The 20,570-nt window shown below is 38.7% G+C and overlaps 1 protein-coding gene across 5 annotated transcripts in view; it reads left to right on the top strand.

The window, feature by feature from the left end:
- The window catches only part of PEAK1 (pseudopodium enriched atypical kinase 1), a 128,412-nt gene that overhangs the window by 71,304 nt on the left and 36,538 nt on the right, over positions 1-20,570 (top strand). For all 5 annotated transcript variants that reach the window (XM_052807192.1, XM_052807190.1, XM_052807191.1 and 2 more), the window contains one exon: positions 14,896-18,172. In XM_052807192.1, coding sequence (XP_052663152.1) covers positions 15,009-18,172 — 3,164 coding nt within the window. In that variant the 5' untranslated portion in view covers positions 14,896-15,008. The remainder of the gene's footprint in view (positions 1-14,895; positions 18,173-20,570) is intronic.

The raw sequence follows: 20,570 nt of genomic DNA, 5'->3' as shown, positions 1-20,570 counted from the left end.
CTGCAGACATTAAAGATGATGTTGCCTAATTTCAGCAAGCAGCCATCTCATTATCTGTGTGAAGTCTCGCTTCTGCTGCTTTCCTTTCCAGTTCTTATTTCTCCAAGTTTTAGCATGTAATTAAAAGAGTACAGCAGCTGAAGAGTGAAAACTGAATTTTTCCAAATGCTGTTACTTGTAAAATGTAATACATCGCCCACACATCCCAAGGCAGTGATTGAAGATCTCGTCTAATTTGTCTTACTTGAGATTTAAGCGAAATCATCTGCTGAGTGTTTCAGACTATCTATGTGCATTACAATTCATCCAGGCTTCTCTGAAAAGAAAAATGTGAAAATAAGACATGGTTAATGTACCGGTCTTTTATGTCTAGAGAACAAATTTAACATAGGACATTAGAGATACAGGCCTACAGTCTATCTTCTGACTACACAATGCTAATTAGTGTTATGAAACCGTCCTTTTGTTAATCATGTTGAATTATATCAGACTTGGAAGAATTCTGTGCTGGAACAGAAGTATAGTATGTTGGTACTGAATTGCATTTGGCAAAATGCAGCAGGATTGGCAGCAGAACAGCAGTCAACTGGAGCAAAGCAGAAGCACCGCTAAAATGGTGCGACTGTAACTCGCTGTGCACCTGCTTCCTGACACCAGCCTAGAGAAACTCAGAGAGTTAAAGCAGAGCGGGTCAGCTCTATCGCAGTGGTGTCTGCTGAACGCTGCCATATTTTATAAGGCAATATCTTGCTTTGGCAGAACTAGAGGTGAACGAAAATGAGAGGTTATATGAAACTGCTTTTTACAACCAGTGTATTCTGAGAAATGCTGTTAGCTTTTTTGTCTTTCCACTTTTCTCTTTAGTCTTCCTGTCCATGCAATACCATATGAAAGTAAGGAAATTATTTTGCTCTCTACAGAAAAGGGGGGGGGGGGGAACTTCTATGTAGCAAAAATTTTTGTATTAATATGTATTTTGAAAACCCGCGCAATGCAGAGCAAATCTGCTGTAGTTTCTCAGCATATTTGTATGAAGCAACACATGGGTCGAGTCCTACAACTGCATACAGATGTGATAAGCAGCTGATAAATATCCTATTACTGACTTTCATAATTTAATTTCTTTTTACATACTGTATTCTGGCATCCAGTCATAGTTCTGCCTCTGTTGAGTTTGACATACTGCAATTTCTACCAAAATTAAGGCTTTGGGATCACTGTTAGCATACTTGGTTTCAACAAAAGGCTTTTTAAAACAGCTGACTTAAAAAAGCTGACGCTTTTCTGAGTGTCTGTTATATCAGAAATTATTTGAGTAGGGGGTACTTAAAACAGCCATAGAAGCTGAAGCTAGTGATTAATTTTCTGGTTATGCCAAAAAATATTTCTGCAAATCTTTGGAAATCCAAAAAATTAAACCTTGAATCTTTATGCAAATTACTCAGACTGTTTTTTCTGTTAAATAATTGTCTGATACTATTGCAAACCAAAAGGTTTGCTTTTTAAAATAGCTTTAAAATAAAACAGAAATTTATTGTATTTGCAAAACCACGTGTCCTTTCTTCCTCATGCCTCTCTATGTCTTCTTTCCAGATGCTGAATTTTAGTGAGCTATGAATAGGTATCTTTGTTAACAAGTGTACAGAAGGCTAAATTAACTTCTTAAATACAGTATGTTTTAATTTCATTTCATATTTTGCTATGTTGTTGTTAAGAAACTAAAATTATGAAAATGCAGTATATATTACGTGGATTAGGCCTGGCTATAGGTGATAGGTGTGAAACTGATTCTAAGTAGGGGGTTGTTACCGAGTTGGCATGGGATGCTGTGTATTAATCTTTGTCCTAAAATTAGTCAAGGGGTTTTTATGAGTAGTCTGAAAAAAAACCGTAAATAGGGAGAGCAGGAAATTTGAAAGCAGAGATACTCACTGACTGCATTGAAAAAAGGCTTGAGCAAATAATTTGTATTTATTATGTGTAATTGTAAACTGGGAATAAAGAGTTTAGGCCAGGCTTGCCTGACTCCACTGAGAGAAGCGAAGATCCTCAAAAGCTTGTGGAAGTCATGACCACCCTATTATCATGAGTTCTGGGTAACAGTCTGGACTTAAAAGGACAGTGCCCGGACTCCGCATGCGGAGGAATCTATTTCAAGAGTAGGAAGGGTTTGTTTCCATTGTGTTTGTCATGCGTATGAAGCCCCAGGAATGCTGTGTTGTCTTTTGGAGCAAGAGTCCAAGGGTGCTAATAACAATTCACGAAAGTCACTAGTGATTAAAGGTTTGAGCAGCTTGTTACTAAAAAAAGGCAAAGTAGAACCAGTAGTACTTCTTAAGTATGGGGGCAAGAGGAAGGAGTAACACTGTGTTGCATAGCTGTTGCAGTTACCGTCACAGTTCACTATTTGACTAACAGTTGGGATCCCATATACTGTTTATATAACCATAACATATGCCACCATGTGTTATTAAGCCCAGTTTGAGCCCATAACCTTGAAATCTGCTGTACAGTTTTTTCTTCTGTATAAATTGCAAGATTAAGTACTACAGAGAGCCTGTAGTCTCTTCTATGAACCATACTTGGGAGACCTGGCATACACATCACCTTGTGCATAGTGTTGATGAAGCAGCATCGAGGAAGTATGATTTAGATTCCTGAGCAATTTTTTTCATTTGATGGAGTATTGATACTGTCTTCTGACCTGTCTATAGAGACTGAGCCCAGGACCTCAACAGGGAGCAGTGGGAAGAGTATTGCTACTGCCTTGCGACTTGATGCTGCTTATGTGGACAGGGGGGTAGGTCTTGGTCTCTCAGTTTCTCTTAGACTGGTTCTTAGTATTGTTAACAACTTAGTTCAAAAGGGCATAGTGTTGCATATGGTAGGAATAAAACCTCCCTCAAGACCCTCCAAGAGGGCAGGTAATAGTAGCCTTGCATATTTCACTCGGGTTGGCAGTGACAGAATGTAATTGCCCTGGGCTTAGTGTGGTTTCTGTGAAATCCATTCCTGCATAATTGTGGACTCATAGCGGTCCTGTGTGCTAATAAAGTGTGCTGTCATAAAAACCTTGTTTGAAAGGCAAAGAATTCAGATGAGCGTGATGCTGCTTTTACCTTCAGATCCCTGTGGATTAGTATTGAGTCATCGTAGCAGTACAAGACTAGAAAATTCACATTGTATTTTTTCTGGATAGAAAAAGCTTTGCATTTTTAGGATTCCGCCAAGCACAGGTAGCAGAATTTACGTTTAGCAATCAACTCCTTTAGGAAGACATTTATATCTGTAAAGAAGAGCTAAAGAAAAAGAATTTAAGAGTGCCATTTCTGCAAACAAATGTTCATGTTGATTTTCTTTTCTTTCCTTTGCTACAGCTTGTTTACAGTGCTTCAGTTTTGTTGTTTCACACTGTGTCCTGACCCACGAATGAGCACTGGCTAGGTTTCAAGCTTGTGATTTTCAAGTATGATCAGGAGCCTCTTAATTAGTATCTGAGCGCTCTGACAGCATGGCTGTTCATACGTGGAAGGAGCAGCTTCATGGGCAGCCTGGGCTCACAGGAACGCTCGGAGCAGAAGGGACTGTGGGAACAGTGGTGGTGTGCCAGGCTCAACTCCGGATGCTGTTGCTCTTTGTGATAAGCCACCTGGTTTTTAAGTGGCTGGACATAGCTGGATGCTCCTGCTGCCCACAAAGCAGATTGGTTCTTAGGGTAGGTTTTGCCTGCACGAAGTCAGCCTTCTCAGAAGCAGTAAGCGATTCCTTCTTTCCCTTTCCTCGTCTTACAGCGCTGGGTAAAAATTATAGTGATTTACATACTCAATAGGTTTAAACAACTATCTTTGAAAATGAAGGCTATTTCTTCTCTTATGAAGTAAATTGAGCAAATTCCCTAGCTGCAAAAAACAGTCATCGAATGTAAAGATAAAAACTAATACAGAATTTCTATTACATTTCCTTTCTGATTCTGTCACTGCATAGCTCTTCCATGTATGGATTATTTTTAAGTATGGAATCAGATTTTGTGGACTAAAATAAATTACTGGGTTTTGGTGCCACCCCTGCCCTACATCACATCTTTTTTGGTAGCCTAAAAAGATGACTACTGACTGTTAGATGCCCTGTGTTTTGCTGTTAGTCCTTTTCTGTCACCATGGAGGGATACAGCTCTATCCCGGAGCCCCTCCCAAGGTGCCTGGAACACTGCTGTGTTGTGGACTTGAAGATTTTGCAGAGGCTGTGATATTGCTAACTTGACAATCGGGCTAAAGAGCATGGAAACTACTGGGTTCTTCTCAGTGGTCCACAACGCAGTGTTTAAAATTAAGTAAGGTGTTGACTTTCTTGGCTTTTGGGTCTGTCTCCAGACTGCTGTTACAAGCATACTAGGATTTTGTACTTAGTGAATCATTTATAATGTAGGTAGTTGTATTTAATACCATTATGGTAAATCCACTTTGGTACCAAATGGTAAAAAGAAGCAGGAGGCTCTGTATTAGCAGAAGACTTGTTTTGTCTGTACAACTGAGTTCTCTGTGAGAACCTGTGCACACAGAGGTATGGAATAGCATCTTTTCCTACTTCCGACTGATACTGCTTTACAAGCAGCATTGCGTAGTGGAAATCTGTGCAGGGTAACGCATAGAGAGACTACAGAGAACACAATCCTGGTGTTTAGGGGGGTGTTATCCTAAAAGACAGTCAGACAGAAGACTAAATCATCAGAATAAGTAAAAAATCAATTCTTGTTTATTATGAATGCTAAAAGCGTACAATTTCAGTATCTGCTAATTCCTTTTCTGAATTTCACCTATGGTGGTGCTTTTTATCCCTAATAGCATTCTCATCAGTGGTGGCTTCCCATTTTATGGGGATGGATTCTAGGCAAAGCATAAGGAGTACATAAGACTGTCTGTTGTAAAGTGTTGTTATTTTCTTTTTAACTTCAACACTAGTAAACAATAATATCTTTAACCTTCTGACTTACAGCTCATCACTCATTTCATTGCTGTGGCTTATGACTGCAGATTAAAATTTCTTGCATTCATTATGCCTGGTAAAGTAGCTTTTGGGGATGAATAAATGACATACTAATTACAAGAGCAGCCTGAGTGAGAATAAGCTGCTTGAACTAGCTTTGATGGCCAAAAAATTACCTGTAGCTAGTTCCTCAAGATTATCAAAGAGATCCTTAAATTAGAACGCCTGTCTTTGATCGTAGATGCAAGGAACAAGGCAAAATGACTGCACCAAGTGGAAGGCAGTGGGAGGAGATGGTTGCTGTGGAATGGGAAACTGAAGGAGTTTTTACAAAGATTCAAGCCCTTTCCAGGCACTTGCTCCCCCAAGTAGTGAATGAGATCTCAGTATGTGGCTTATTTTTATTTATATTTTCCACCATAAACTAGTAATGTATGTGTCTTAAAGTTAAATTGTTCAGGTTAGTTGTAGAGAAAAAATCCCTTTTATATCATTCCTTTGTCATCCTGCCCTGATTTTTCTATTTTGTAGTAGTATGACAACATTCAAACAGTACTAATCTTTTGTAAGACTTCCATCTGGCTTCCTTAGCTTTGTAATTACCACCATCTTACTTATGCATTGCTATGGATTTGTATGGATCGTTGCAAGGTATGTGCTAGTGTAACACACAGTCACTTGGCCCAAGTACTTTATAGCCTGAGGTCCCAGTTGCCCAATATCAAACATGATCATGTAGTCATAAAAAATAGAAATGAACACAAAGAATGTTTCCAGGGCTGAGGTATAAGCCTGGCACAAGAGTGACAAAACAAAGTGTGGGATGAGAAGAGAAAGGCCTTACCACTGGGTGATAATGGGATATTAGTATTATTTCACCATTTAGTTATTTTGCTATATTAAACTAAAAACACTGAAAGTGAAGAGTAGGATCTGATAAAAAGGAAGAAACAGAATCATATTGTTATCAGAGATTAATTTTGAGAAGGCCCTTGCCAAAGGAAAGCTTACATAGGTAAAATCCTAAACAAAAGGGACATGGCATACAGAGGTGGAAGGGATATGTAGTGCATGTTGGATGGAGGAGTATAGACCAGGAATCTTTAAGACAACACCTTGTATTCTGTGGTTTGATGCATCGGATCTGGTGAAGTGGGAGAACAGGATGTGCGAGCGTGAAGGGACTGATAACGGGTGCGTGATTTCATGAGACGGGCACCTTGCAGGCAGCTGCAGCGTAGTGCCAGGAAGCGGACTGCAGTGAAACAGTGCTGGCTGTGGTCTGGCACCCAGATGCCAGCAGTGGCCCTGTCCTTCACGCTGCCCAAACTTCCTAAATGGGCAATAAAGAAATTACCTCCTAATGAGTGAATTTTCTTCTCAACTCAAATAGTTAATGGTTTGTTTAAGCACTGAAATTGGAAGCTTTGGGTTTACCCCACCTAATACAACTGTCAGTGTCTCATCCTGTGTATAAAAGTCTAATCTTTTTTTCTGAATCCAGCTGACCTATTGATCTCAGTGCCAGCTTGTTTCAGGAAGCATTTTATATGGAATAATTTTCTTTTTACTGATGTAAATACACTGCATTAGGTTTGTTGCTCTGTTTTTTGAGGACACTAAATGGGAATACCCAGTCTATCTTCTTTGTGATGGATCATTTAATATAATACTATTTTTATTTGTCTCAATTCTGAACTAAACTATCCTAATCTTTTTGTTTCACTTAATATGGAAAGCTTTTCATCCCTGAAAATATTTTTGTGGTTGTTTAATGCTGCATTTCTTCCTGAGATGTCATAAATAGAAGGGAACACAATATTCAGTAAATCATGTCATTGATTTTCTTGCACTGAAAGCATGTGATCTGCTGGTTGCCTTGCATATTGTGTTGCACCATTTGCATGTCTTACAGTTAGTAATTTGTGAGAACTTCTTAAAAACTTAAAATAAAATTGTGCCGTTTCCCTTTCGCCCATTGTTTCATTGTTTGGTGGGAAGAAGAGCAAGTTTCCTTCACAGAAGTCATGATAAAAACCATGTCCCATTCATACTGTGCTTAGCTCCTTGCTGTCCTGATGCCTGCTTCTGATAAGGGACCACGTAGTTCTATGTGTAGCTCAGCCACGTGGTTCTCAAGTTTCTCCACAGTTCTTGGCTTTACACAGTCCAGCCCTACTGTGCTGTTGCTCTTAATTTATCAGTTTTTTTTAATATCTCATTTTTTATAATGGCTGATAGTGTTTTATTTTTAAACTTAATTCTCTCAAGTCTTTATTAAATAACTCATAAGGCTCTTGCAGAGGCGTTTGAGACTGATGGACAGTACTCATCTGGCTTCTCTGCAGTGTGTTCTATCTTCTGTGTTGTAGCTGACCTCTTACACTGGCTGCAATCCACTAATTCTCTCATAAGTTACCTGTGCCTGACAGTATAGTGTTTTGTTTGTCTTTAGCTACTTTTTAGTAAGGTCCTTCATATCCTTGCTAATACTCTTTTGTATTTTGCTATCTGCAAGTTACTTGGCTAAACTGAAATTGATGTATTTTTGGCAATTGTGGGTTTTGCTGCATCAGGGGTTCAGCATAAAGATCTGTGGAGCCAGAGGTTGCAGTAGTCCAAGGGAGAGAGTTTTAAGTAAATTGAAGTTGCAGAATTGATGAATTCAATAATACAGTGATGATATACACTGTTTTCATTCTCAAGCTGTGCTCAGCAGAAGGATAACCACAGCCGTTACTGGGTTTTGTAACTATAGAAGCAGTATAATGTTTTTCAGGTATTTCTTTTTTGTTTGTTGTGAATATGTTCTGGAGAGGTTTAGTAAAGGTTTGGTAAAGTTTATTCTTCTAGATGATTTCATGTGCTTAAACAATGGGCAAAAAAGATCAAAGGGCAGGATTTCAAGTGAGCCCAGGAAAGGTAAATCAAAGATAATGGGATTGGTCAAGGTATAGTCGTAGTGGTGCATTTTTAATATGTTGTGAAGGGCTTAAGTCTCATAATTTTGCTTAAATAGAGTTGGGACAAACTTAAGTGCACTGAAATTGAGGATTTTTTCAATTTTTTTTTTTTAATTATAATTATCATGCTTGTTCCTGTCAGCTGATGTGCTTACCCTTAATTTGCTGCTAGATCTTGGAATGTTGTACACAGCCCTTTTTAGGAAGCAAGGTAAACAAACTAATTATAAGTCTGGCTTATCTTACTGGGTTTTTCTTTTTAAAAGGTAAAAAATGAAAACTCATTTTCTGTGCAAGGAAAAAGTATACCTAAAGAATATACTGTGCTGCATTGTCTGAATGATCATTGTAATATGATCATATTTATATATGTCCAAATACTCATTATACATTTAAGTTTTATTAATGCTAAATAATGATTTTTCCAAAAGGGAAAAAAATTTTTTTTAATAGTTTTCTCCAGTTAAGAATCTCTTCTTATTGGAACTCAGACGAGTTCATATTCAAATACATGCCTTGGCTGGTCTATTGGGCCTCAGCACCAAATGTGAGAGCTTGTCCTTATTATTGTTTTTTGTGTTCTCAGTGTGATGATGCAGAATCTAATCAGATTACCTGGGCAGATCCTGAGGATATTTCTTGCCTTTTCCCTGCTCTGTGGCATTATCTGTTTGGGTTAGGTAAATTGTAAAGAAATGCCTGTTCTCTTCTGAAGCGTTGCAGATTGTCTAGCCCTAGGCAGGTTTTTGCTCCAGTTCATCGGTTATTTCCATCAAGTTTTATTCTTGCAAGTTTTAGGTAGAAAAAACATATTCAAGGGTTTCCTTCACTAACTTAGTTTTATGAAATATTTATGTAATTTAAACTCTTTTTAAAGGAGAGAAAATACAGTGTGAGAGGTCAAAAACAGAATCAGTTTAAAGTTGTTTTCCTGATTGTTTCATACTGTCTTGGAGCAAGTTTGCAACTAGGCTTTTTTTCAGTACTTCGGGTAGAAGTGATTCTGTTCTCCTCTCCATCCATCATACCCCTTATATCTTAGCAGCATAGTACCATGGTGCTGAAGAGTGGTTCTAAAGTATGTTGGCAACTTTTTAGTCGAGGTCATTGCCGCCTCAATATCCACTGCAGATTCATTGCATTTTCTGCAGAACTGTCATTTTATGGCCTTGGATGGTTACCAGGGCGCTTGGTTCTGACTGGAAGGAAAAAAGTCAAAACTATCTGCAACAAGATAGAACTTTTCTTTTTTAACAGAACTGATAATGCCTAGCATTTATGGAAATCTCCATCTGTGCTGCCTGCCATAGTCACAGTTCTGGCTTGTTACAACAATGATCCAATATTTAGTGAATATTAGTCCACTTTGGGAATAAAATTGTGGCAGTCCATAATGCCATTTGCCACTATTTAATTTCACATTCTTCCCTGGCATACCTCATGTGAAGTAAGTGCCATGACTGAACTGGGCATCACACTTAAGAGTCAGGGTCTATTTATTGATCTTTCACCAAATTGTGAGTCACTGTTCCTCTCTACAAAAATCTGTATTATAAAATACTCGTTCACCTTTGTGAAGTGCTGTGAGATCTGTGCGTGCGCTACTCACATTTTTTAATATAGATACTTCAGCTTTTATTTCCAAACTCTGCTGTGGTACTATATAGCGCTTTTTTGTTGTTGTTGTTCTTGATTTACATTTCATTAATTAAAGTGCTGCAAGGTTATTCAAAGCACAGTGCTGCCAGGTACTGAACGTAAACAAGTGTGTTTCTCAACATGCCTTCAAATTGGGACCATGACTTCTCTGGCTGTGAAGCTCTTCTCTCTGCATTGTATTTCATGTATCTAACAGATGTTGCATTTAGCTTCGCTTGGGGTTTTGCTCTCCTTTGAAGTTGGAGAAATGATGTAAAATTTAAGATGACTTTTTTTTTTATGGCATGAAGGAGAAAAAAAAAACTAATTAGCACGTCACATCTGTTTGTGGTCCCAGTTTTATCTGTGCTAGATGGTTCAGTGGGCCTAAGTCAGTAAGTCTCGACACTCTCTGGGAGATTGTTTCTACAGCCCATTGCCACCCAAGCAGAATCATATGTGTGAAGTTGGAGCATTTTGGTTTTCCCAAAAAGTCTTTTAAAATGTTTATAATTATATTAAAGTTTAAAAGAAACAGAAATCAGATACTGGCAAAGAATAACCATCACTTTATTCTTGTTATGTTAGACTTGCGCTATTGTTTATGATGATCAGTGACCGTCCAGATCCCTATAAGTGGTTCAGACGAAACCACAAAGCCATAGTGGTTTTGTGGTGTTTGGGCACTCCTATATACGAAACCTAGGTTGGATTCCCATTGCTGATTTTTTCAGTCTGAGGACATACCTGTCAATGGTGAGAGGTTCGTGGGTTGTTCAGTAGCAATTTATTGGACTGTTGTCCGATAAGAAGGCTGATCAATGCAATTTATTCTGCAGCATAAAAATTGCAGGCCCATTTTCATGGATAGCAGTGCTAAAGCTAAATGCCTTTTCCCTGGAGGAGGACAGACAAAAGGAAATCTGTACCAAGTATCTAGTGATCTAAGAAGAGATCCAAGAGTGATAGCATTACAGTTACAAATGATGAAATGCACACTTGTGCATATTGCTCAGTAATATGGCAGGCATTCATTTAAGGGGAGTTTTTTTGCAGCATACAGCATTGAAAACACATGTCTAATAGGTGCATTCATTTTAATATGCTCATTCATTGAGCAGGCCTGATTAATTAGTGCGTGTCACCATCTGGTACTTACTGAGACTATTCATTTTTAAAATGTTGAAATTGTAGGGAATGTTGCACACCAATTAAGTTCCTTTTAATTGGATTATGTTAGTATAAAGTATTACTGGAGAAGGCCTTCATTGTGATTCAGCCAGCATACATCTAAAGGAGACCCGCCAGCCTGAAATTACTTAGAACAAAGGGAAAATGCCTGAAATGCATGTTTATTACTATCTTTGTGCACTCAGCAAAGATGATGTCAACAAATAAAAGCCACAAAAATACTTCTGCATTTCTATGCAAGGTTCAGTTTCCTGACGTGGATATCTCAGCTGATTACTTATTCATCTTCGCACTGCAACTCTGAATCTGTCATTTTCTCCCTCTGACCTGGAAAGTGAAATATGCTTTTGTGTTTCTGTTTGACATCAACCTAACAGGGCCAGACTGAGCCCTCCTGTATGCAGTTGTACATCAGCTGAAAGGAGGAGCATTACTGTCATTTACACAAAGAGTGATTTGGCCTTTAAAGCTGATAAACTATCTGTGCTGATTCAACCATTTAGTGAATGAAGTATCACGATCTGCTGGCTGCAGCACCACATTAGGAGCAGAACTTGTCCTGTCACTGACTCACTTGGTGAATTTTAGTTACTTAATGTGACTGCACTGCAATGTTTCTGTGTATAAATTGTGAGTAGTTAATGTTTATCAACTTATGTAAAAGGGTTTGAGATACAGGGTTGAAATGCACAATGTTGATATTACATATTTACTGTTAATGCTCTCTTTAGAAGCCTAATGCTGTTTTGTATTTAATATCCAAGGTTGTTATTGCCTTGATTTTGCGGAGATTGTGTATCTTCAAGTAAGTTCTGTCATCCAAACTAGTCATTTCAGAAGAGCTAGGAGCTCTGCACATTCCCTCCTGTTCCTTAGCGGTTACCTGGGCTGTCATGGAAGCTGGGAAGTTATGGAAGAAATATACCTAATCACTAGCAGCTTAAGAGATTTGATGTGTGACCGCCTGGATCTCTTGTTGACCTTCTTTGTTTTGGAGAGTAGGGTAAGAATCTAGAAATTAACAACATCAGGAAAATTTTTTCTTGTTGTACTTGTGTGCATTTTCATTACCTTCAGTGGACTCTGCTGCCCTCTACCAATTTGCAGCTGCTGCTAACAGCAATGGAAGCAATAGCCTGAACACGTGAAGAATGTTTTACATTTTTTAATACTGAAAGAAGACTTCATATCTGTTATCACTCATAATCACTCTCACTACAGTTATCACTCATAATAGCGAGTCTGTAGTTGAAACAGTAAATATATTTTCTTTAAAGGGAGAGGAAAACATCAGAAAAAATTGTACAGCAATGAAGAAACTGCCTGAATCTTTTTTAGAATGCAAATATTTGTTTAGATATATAAAGGTCACTATGAATTTAATTTGTAGTAGCACAGGAGTTGTTCTGATTTCAAAGTATGAAAGTAGCACAATGTTGGGATTCTTTGGTTGCTCTCTAAAGGTACATTTCCTCTTGTTTGAAGGTGCTCATTTCCTCTTTGTTACAGCTGCAGGCAGTGTCAAAGCATGCTACAGGAACTGCTCATCCTGCATGTGCGGAAGCCAACTGGAAACCCAGCTGTAGTTTATAATGCTGAGAAAAGTCAGTGGCTCTTGTCTGTTTCACAGACTGTGTCAAAAGTCATGTTAGAGAGCGTGGTTGTGTTTAAGCCGTTTCCATTAGGTGTTGAAGAGCAAAAGATGTAAAAAATCTATACAGGTCTTATGTATCTTCTGTGCACAAGTTACATGTCTGCATTTACAATGGGCACGTCAACGTGTATTTTATTTTCAAGTTAAATTGCTGCAGGTGGTACTTCTGGGACGTGGGATGTATGTTAGCACAGAGCTATGACCATGCCATAGTTTCTACTCTGACTGGAGCGTTGTGTTGTGGTTCTGTTAAGTTTCCTATAGTTTACATTCATACATTGAATGTAGCACTCATTTGGGTTAGAGGAAAACTGATTAGTATCAGTGTATGTGAGCACATGAGAGTGCGTACAGCCAGCAGTAAAACATAGAAATGTAGTCATATGAAGGTGTGCAATAGAGTGCTTTCTCATTTCTACCCCAGTGTTATTAGCAGAAAATGCTTAGTCTGGAAGGCCATAAAGCTGTCTGGTTTGTGATAGGATTCTAGAGCAAGTGAGCTTATGCAGTTTCGGAGAAATAATATCACCCAGTTAAATCTTAAAAACCACACACATACACACTAGCCCTTTTGTTTAAATTGTTTGTTCAGAGGTTTTATGTAATGGAGAAATATTTTCCAAGAAAACATCTAGATTAGATTCCCATTAGTGTAACTTTACTCCTTTTATTTGTTAAATACATGAAAAGAAGGAGCTAACCAGAGTATAAAATTCTAGTATGTGCACTCATTCTTGTGCTCTCTCTCTCTCTGTCTGATTTTAGGAGAATTATTTCTTACTGTAATTTTTCTGCTTACAATATATGGGCTTGCAAAGTCTTGAAGCAACAAATCTTGGCAGAGACCAAAAAAATACAAAGGCATTTTACTTTGTATATATAAAACAAAGGCTGAAAGTTTGGGCAGATCTCTATCTGGCAGACTTTCTATCTCTTAGGTCATACAGAGAAAGCTTTTGGCACTGACTTTTTGGCAAAAAGCTTTGTCTGGAAATGTATTTAGTCAATGTATGAAATATGATAGCCCCAGTACCATGAATGTGTCTGAAGATGCTCTTAATAGAGTTAGACTTCAGCCCCATCTGGTGTTAGAACAGGATTGCTATATTACAGTTTTCCAGCACAGGACAGCCCTTTGCCAAAACACAGAGCAGTATGTGAGGAGACTGACAAATTCATACAAGTGTCAGTTTTACTAATGGTTTCTATTGTTTGCTACATTGATGGAAACCAGTTGTGCTCATGGTGAATTCTAGTATAGCCGTCCTGCTGCCAGCTTACTAGCCATGGGCTCTATAGAGAGCTGCATGTTTAACTGAATGGGTTTATTAATACCCTTTCAGTGTACCTGTGTGTTCAGCAAGTATACTTTTACCTGAAGCCTGTAAGAATATAAAATCATTGATTTTCAATGCCTGTGTTTACAGAAGTATCAGTGGACATACGGATTCTTTCACCTCAGTAAAATGTCTCCAATAATTTGAGTTATGCAACAGCGACGAAGAGACTAGGGTTGTGGATTTGGCTTAGAAGGCTTAAAATCTTCAGGCATTAATTTATGAAAGTCTCAAATCCTGGATACTGCAATGACTGTAAAGCACAGCAGATTCATGTTTGGTTTTTACTTAAGGCTGATCGTTTCAGGAAATAAAAAGGTTTGCTTTGAAAGAGATTTTCAATTCTTTTTCAGTTGTTATTTCTGGAGGGGTTAGGTAGAAAAGCTACATGTGAAACAAATCAGGGACTAAAAATCCATAGCTTTGTTGTGAGGATGTGAGAATGGTTTATTGCTACTATTGTAAGCTAAAGGAGAAGAAACAGTGACTTTCTAGAGAGCTTTCCCTACCATTTTTTATCTGACTTTTCCAGGATAGCAGTCCAGCCTGTCCCTTCAACCAAAATACCTGTCCAGTTATAATTTCAATCTGGTTAAAAAAGTGCTAAAATGGCAGAGTTTGGAATTGCTTGAACATACTTTGTCAGTTAAGCTGAGCTCATTTACATTTGAAGCTAAAACACACAATCTCAATTGCATTTAGGAGAGTAAGCATACTCTTACTTTCCTGTCTCATGTTTAAGTAGTTATGTTGAAAGCAATGTGCACTAATCTTCCGTTTTATATCCTCTTCCTAGCATTTGTTTTACTGGGCAAAATTAAAGGTCAATGGTCCTGAACTAGACAAGAAAATTATTCTAAATTCTCAGTTATTGCCATTTCTCTCACTCTTTCTCTGCTTTCAGTAATACAGGGCTTAGCTGCCAAAGTTTTAATTCTTTCTGTATAAGAAGAATGATATTTGCAACTTTTTTTTGTGTTACGTAGTTTTGTAAATTTAGGTAGAAAGAGCTAAGACATCAGCAAAAGGCTACTTGCTTATTCCAAGTTGTTCATAGTGTAGAAAATGTAAGTATAATGAACAACCTGCTTTTTCCCCATTCTTATCCTCATTCTCTTTTCTGTTTCAGAATGATCACTGCTCAAAACAGTAGCCATCCTAAGTGAACAGAGTGGAAACATATGGACGAAATTCTTACCATGCACTGAACAGCACAGCATCAAGTGCAACGCTCTGGGGAAAATGTCTGCTTGCAACACTTTCACTGAACACGTCTGGAAACCTGGTGAATGTAAGAACTGCTTCAAGCCCAAAAGCTTGCATCAGTTACCCCCAGTATCTGAAAAAAAAACGCTCTCACATGGAAATGTGAAATCCAATGCAAACCAAAGTAACAGCCATCGTGGGAGAAATACAGGAAATTTCCGACCACCTGTGGCAAAGAAACCCACTATAGCTGTGAAACCCACCATGATGGTAGTAGATGGGCAGGGTGTATGTGGTGAAATCAGCACACCGGATCATTGTGAGAATAAATCAGTGCCTGCAGGTTGGAACCGAAACAAAGCTGTCTTGAACAAAAAACCACTGAACAATAATAATGAAAATGAAATTGAAGGTTATAGCCATGTCCAAAGGCCTTATGGCAATAATGATAGCGTAGGTAAGATACCGAATAACAATAATAATGGACTGACAGAAGTTTTGAAGGAGATTGCGGGTTTGGATACCACATCTCAGCTAACTGGAAATGATATGAACTCAAGAGAAACCTTTTTGGGAAGAATAAATAATTGTTATAAAAGATCGTTAGAAAGAAAGATCCCTCCAAGCTGCATGATGGGTGGAATGAAGGATTCACACAGTAAGCATGTTATTCTGAGTGGAAGCACTGAAGTAATAAGTAATGAAGGTGGACGTTTCTGTTATCCAGAGTTCTCTAGCGGAGATGAGAGTGAGGATGACACATTTTTTGGCAGCATGCAAGAAGAGCATGAGAGCTGGGACGAAAGTGATGAAGAGTTGCTAGCAATGGAAATTCGTATGAGGGGCCAACCTCGCTTTGCTAATTTTAGAGCTAACACCCTATCTCCTGTTCAGTTCTGTGTTGACAAAAAATGGAATACTGTGCCCCTTAGAAACAAGTCTCTCCAGCGGATCTGTGCAGTAGATTATGATGACAGTTACGATGAAATTTTAAATGGTTATGGAGAAGAGACTGTGATTCTTTATGGGCAAGAGAGCATGCAGAGCATGGTATCTTCTGATTCTACATCTCCTGATTCTTCTTTGACTGAAGAGTCTCGTTCTGGAACAACCAGCAGTTCTTCACAGAAGCTCTGTAATGGAGGGTTATCTCCTAGTACTCCTCAGGACCTCAAATTGATTGAACCAGAATATGAAAGTCTTTGTGATAATCAACAAGTGCAGGATGTGTCAAAAGCTCCCAGAAATGTTCCAAAAAGTCTAGAAACTCACAAGGCAGTCCTTGCGCTTCGACTGGAAGAGAAGGATGGCAAAATTGCTGTGCAGACTGATAAGCAAGAGAATAAAAGTTCTTCAGATATTTCTGGACAAGCTGTAACTATAAATTTGGTGCCTGTGGAAGAGCAGGCTAAACCTTACAGGGTGGTGAATATGGAACAACCAGTTTGCAAGCCCTATACCATAGTAGATGTATCAGCTGCCATGACCAATGAATGTAAGGAGAATCAGACTGAAACCTCAGAAACCAAAAATACATCGTCTAACCCAAGCTCACCAGTAACTCCAGGCACACCTATTACATCCTCTGCAGCATCACCTGTACGAGTAAATACTAATCTGAAAAAATCCAGTGCAATCAGGTATCAAGAGGTGTGGACTTCTAGTACTAGTCCGAGACAGAAGATACCTAAGGTGGAGTTAATTGCTAACAGCTCAGGACCTTCTGTTCCTCCCAGGAAGACAAGCCACAAGTCAGCCCCTACTTCACCTACAGCTACAAACATTTCTTCAAAAACTATCCCAGTTAAGTCTCCCAATTTATCTGAGATAAAATTCAACAGCTACAATAATGCTGGCATGCCACCTTTTCCTATTATCATTCATGATGAGCCCACTTATGCTAAGAGTTCAAAAAATGCTATTAAAGTTCCCATTGTAATCAATCCAAATGCTTATGATAACCTGGCTATCTATAAAAGTTTTCTAGGGACCAGCGGAGAGCTATCCATCAAAGATAAAACTACTAGTGTAATAAGCCACACATATGAAGAAATAGAAACAGAAAGCAAAATGACTGAAGCCATAGGAAGTAAACCCACTGAATTTTCCCAAGCGAAGGGAGTGACTAATAGCTCTGAATGCAGGCTGGGTTCTGTGGCTCAAAAGGTCCAAGAGTTTAATAGCTGTCTCAGTAAAAGTCAGATATCACCACAGAGAAGTCATAGTTCTGACCACAGCTCCCCATCAAGAGTTCAAAAGACAACACAAGAGCCTGCAGCAAAAATAGACATAACACCAGAGGCTTCTGTTGGCAGCAGCAGCGGTAGAGAGAATGCAAGCACGGTGCTTTCACAGATTGTGGCTTCTATCCAGCCTCCACAGTCTCCTCCAGAAACGCCTCAGTCTGGACCCAAGTCTTGTAGTGTAGAAGAACTGTATTCCTTACCCCCTGATGCAGATGCTACTAAAAACACCCTGGTACGACCCAAATCTCTGTTTACGTCACAGTCTGAAATAGAGTCATCCAAGACAGTGGAAAACACTTCCATTAAAATGCAGAAAGATTCACTTTCACAGCCAGTTGCCACTCACTCTCCAAAGCTAGTGAGAGCCACCCCAAATAACACAAGTCCCAAAACAGAGCAAGCACCGCCCTTTCCTCCTCCACGGTCCACTTCTTCACCCTATCATGCAAGTAACTTGTTGCAAAGACATTTCAGCAATTGGACCAAACCAAGCAGTCCCACCAGGTCAACAGAGGCTGAGTCAATCCTTCATTCAGAAGGTCGGCGAGCTGCTGATGCGAAACCCAAACGCTGGATATCGTTTAAGAGCTTCTTCCGCCGCAGGAAAACTGACGATGAGGAAGACAAAGAGAAAGAAAGAGAGAAAGGAAAATTGGTGGGTCTTGATGGAACTGTTATACATATGCTCCCCCCTCCTCCAGTTCAACGTCATCACTGGTTCAGTGAGGCAAAATCAGACTCCAGTGAGAAGCCATCGATAGTTTTCATGTATAGATGTGAACCGGCACAAGCTGAACCAAAGGCTGATCATCAAAACAAGAGTGGAGCAGAGTTTGCTATCACAGATGCACTAGCAAAAGACAAAGGAGAAATGCAGGAAAAGTCTCCAGAGAGCTCTGAACAGAAAATAGCAAGCCATTCATCACCACCTCAGATTCCCAAGAAGATCCCCAGGTAATCTGCGAATCTTTTTTAGTCACTTATTCAGTTGTGAACTGTCTTATATATACTGCTGAAAAGGGGAGAAATTAAGTGTAATTTTTTTCAAAGTGTATTTATTTTAGGTAACATAAAGCATATTTTTAAAATCTTTGCGTTATACTGGATATCAGAAAAGATTAAAAAAAATTTACTAGAAACAGTACCTGGTATTTGGAGTTTGTATTGCAGGTTCACTAATATGTCACAATAGCCATGTAACATTGAATCAGATACATTTCCTGAATGTCTAGTTTAAGAAAGTGTTCTTATGTTAGGGAAACTAAAGAATTTCTCTGCAAAAATAGAAGGCAACTATAGAAAAGTATAATAGAAATTTAAAAATCTGTGACTCATAAAAGGTGGTGTGCTAACTTCGTCTCGCATACCCAAGAATACAAGAGATGCTAATTAACTTGATGCTACACTGCAACGTCACTGCAGCACTCTCAAAATAAACCATGTAAAAAAGTAGTAATAGAATTAGATTATAAAATAATCTATCTCCGTTTTGCAAGGCCTTTAGTGATGAATATGCTTTGCCTCCTAACAGTACTGGATTCAGTAGAGCTGGTCGTTCCATTTCTGCCTGACAATTTTATTCAGTGATTTCATTTTTAATTTTTTTTTTTTAAATCGGAGTTTACTAAAATGATTCGTTGTTTCAATTTCTGTGAAACTATTTGGCCAGCAGATACTTACTTCACTCCTGCAAGTTCATGGTAATTGAACATTTAGGTCTGTCTCTTGGTTTAAAGGTCTGTTTGTTCCCTTATTAAGGGCACACATGCTTTCCTGGTTGTCTCTGAACACAAAGAACCATGTTTACTTCCAGATACGCATTGTTTTCAACATACCACTGAGTTCCTATACCTCATGACAGTGTATAACCTAAGAGGGCTGGAGACATTTGTTGCAGTCAGTCACGTGGGCATAGTATGCATTTCACTGGGTACAGACCACAGCTGTGGATGTATTAGAATTATGTCTTCCAATGTTATTATACAAACCAATTCCAAAATAGCTTCAAACTTGCATTATTTAATTCATTATAATAACCTAGTGGTAGGAAATTAAAAATTTTAAAAGTTTTAGCTATGTGTGAGCCTCAGAAAATGTATCGTGGCAGTATTCTTTGTTTTTCTTTCCCCATTGTCTATACAAGAAAGTTGCAATGATTTTTAGTTAAAATGGTTTAAAAGTTGACTTAAACTAATAGATAGCTTTGTGTGAGCATAGTTTGAGTTTACCATAAACTGATCGCTGCTTGTCTTAAAGTAAAATAACTATGTCTTAAACTAACCAAGAGTGACTATTTGCACCAAGTGCAATTAAATCACTTTTATATCACATCTTGGGAACACTGATGTAGCATTCTCATGAAGATCAGGACTACTTTTCAGACTGTTTGCCTTTTGTCAGACGTGGACAGCTTTGGGTTTTGAAACGTAAGGTGGTGGTAGGGTTTATTACAGTATGATGTAAAGCCGGTTTCTGTAGATTTACATTTGAAGTAATTGCCCCAAATACAAGATAAGATGGTCTCCAAAACCTTAGTGTATTGTCTGTTTCTGCAGACTTGGATGAACTGCAAGCTCAGGGTCAAGAATTTTACTTAAAAACAAAAAAAAGAGTACATGAACATAACAAGTAGAGTTTAAAAAAAAATCCCAGTACAAATTGTGGGTGTCGGTTTCAGAAACATTAGGCACTTTCACAAACTATTAAAGTCAGTAGGAGCTGTAAGCATTCAGCATTTCTGCAAGATGTACAGTACCACAATAATACAGGGGTATGGGTGATGGCAAAAGGGAGTTTCCCTGTATTTATGGTGCATAATACAGTTTAAGGCTGAAGACAATGGGGAATGTACCCAGGGCTAGAATAACCCTTGATAGGAGTCTAGTCTCTCTAGACTTACCCCAAATTAAATGGGGAGAAGTAGGCAGCTTTAGAGAGCAAGTTAAAGAACTGGAGAAGTTTGTGCTCTCAATCGCCCTTAGAGCAACTCATTTCTTCTATTATCTCCAGGGGAACCTAGAGAAAATGAGGTTGTACCAACATTTTTTTTTAGCAGCATTACCAAATACATTGCCATCAGGAGATTCACTTGCTCCCACCTCCTTAGTGCCCCACTCTTGTGCTGGCGAGACAGTTCATGTGGTCATCTGTGGTGAACCAGACTGGGGGAGTGCTCCAAGTGAAAAATAGCTTTGCAGTTATTTTTCAGCCAGATCAATTTGCTGATGTGACAAAGGGACCAGTCAGGAAGGAGCAGCTGCTTATCTCTGTGGTAAAAGGGCAATAACAGGTTAATGGCTGCGGTCATAGTTGGCACTTGTTCTTGGACTATCCCAGAGATGGTGCTGTTACA

Source organism: Harpia harpyja, chromosome 14 (assembly GCF_026419915.1).
Source record: "Harpia harpyja isolate bHarHar1 chromosome 14, bHarHar1 primary haplotype, whole genome shotgun sequence".
Taxonomy (NCBI): Eukaryota; Metazoa; Chordata; class Aves; order Accipitriformes; family Accipitridae; genus Harpia; species Harpia harpyja.
The sequence above is the reverse complement of the archived record's forward strand: the minus strand, read 5'-3'. Positions and strand labels throughout refer to the sequence as shown.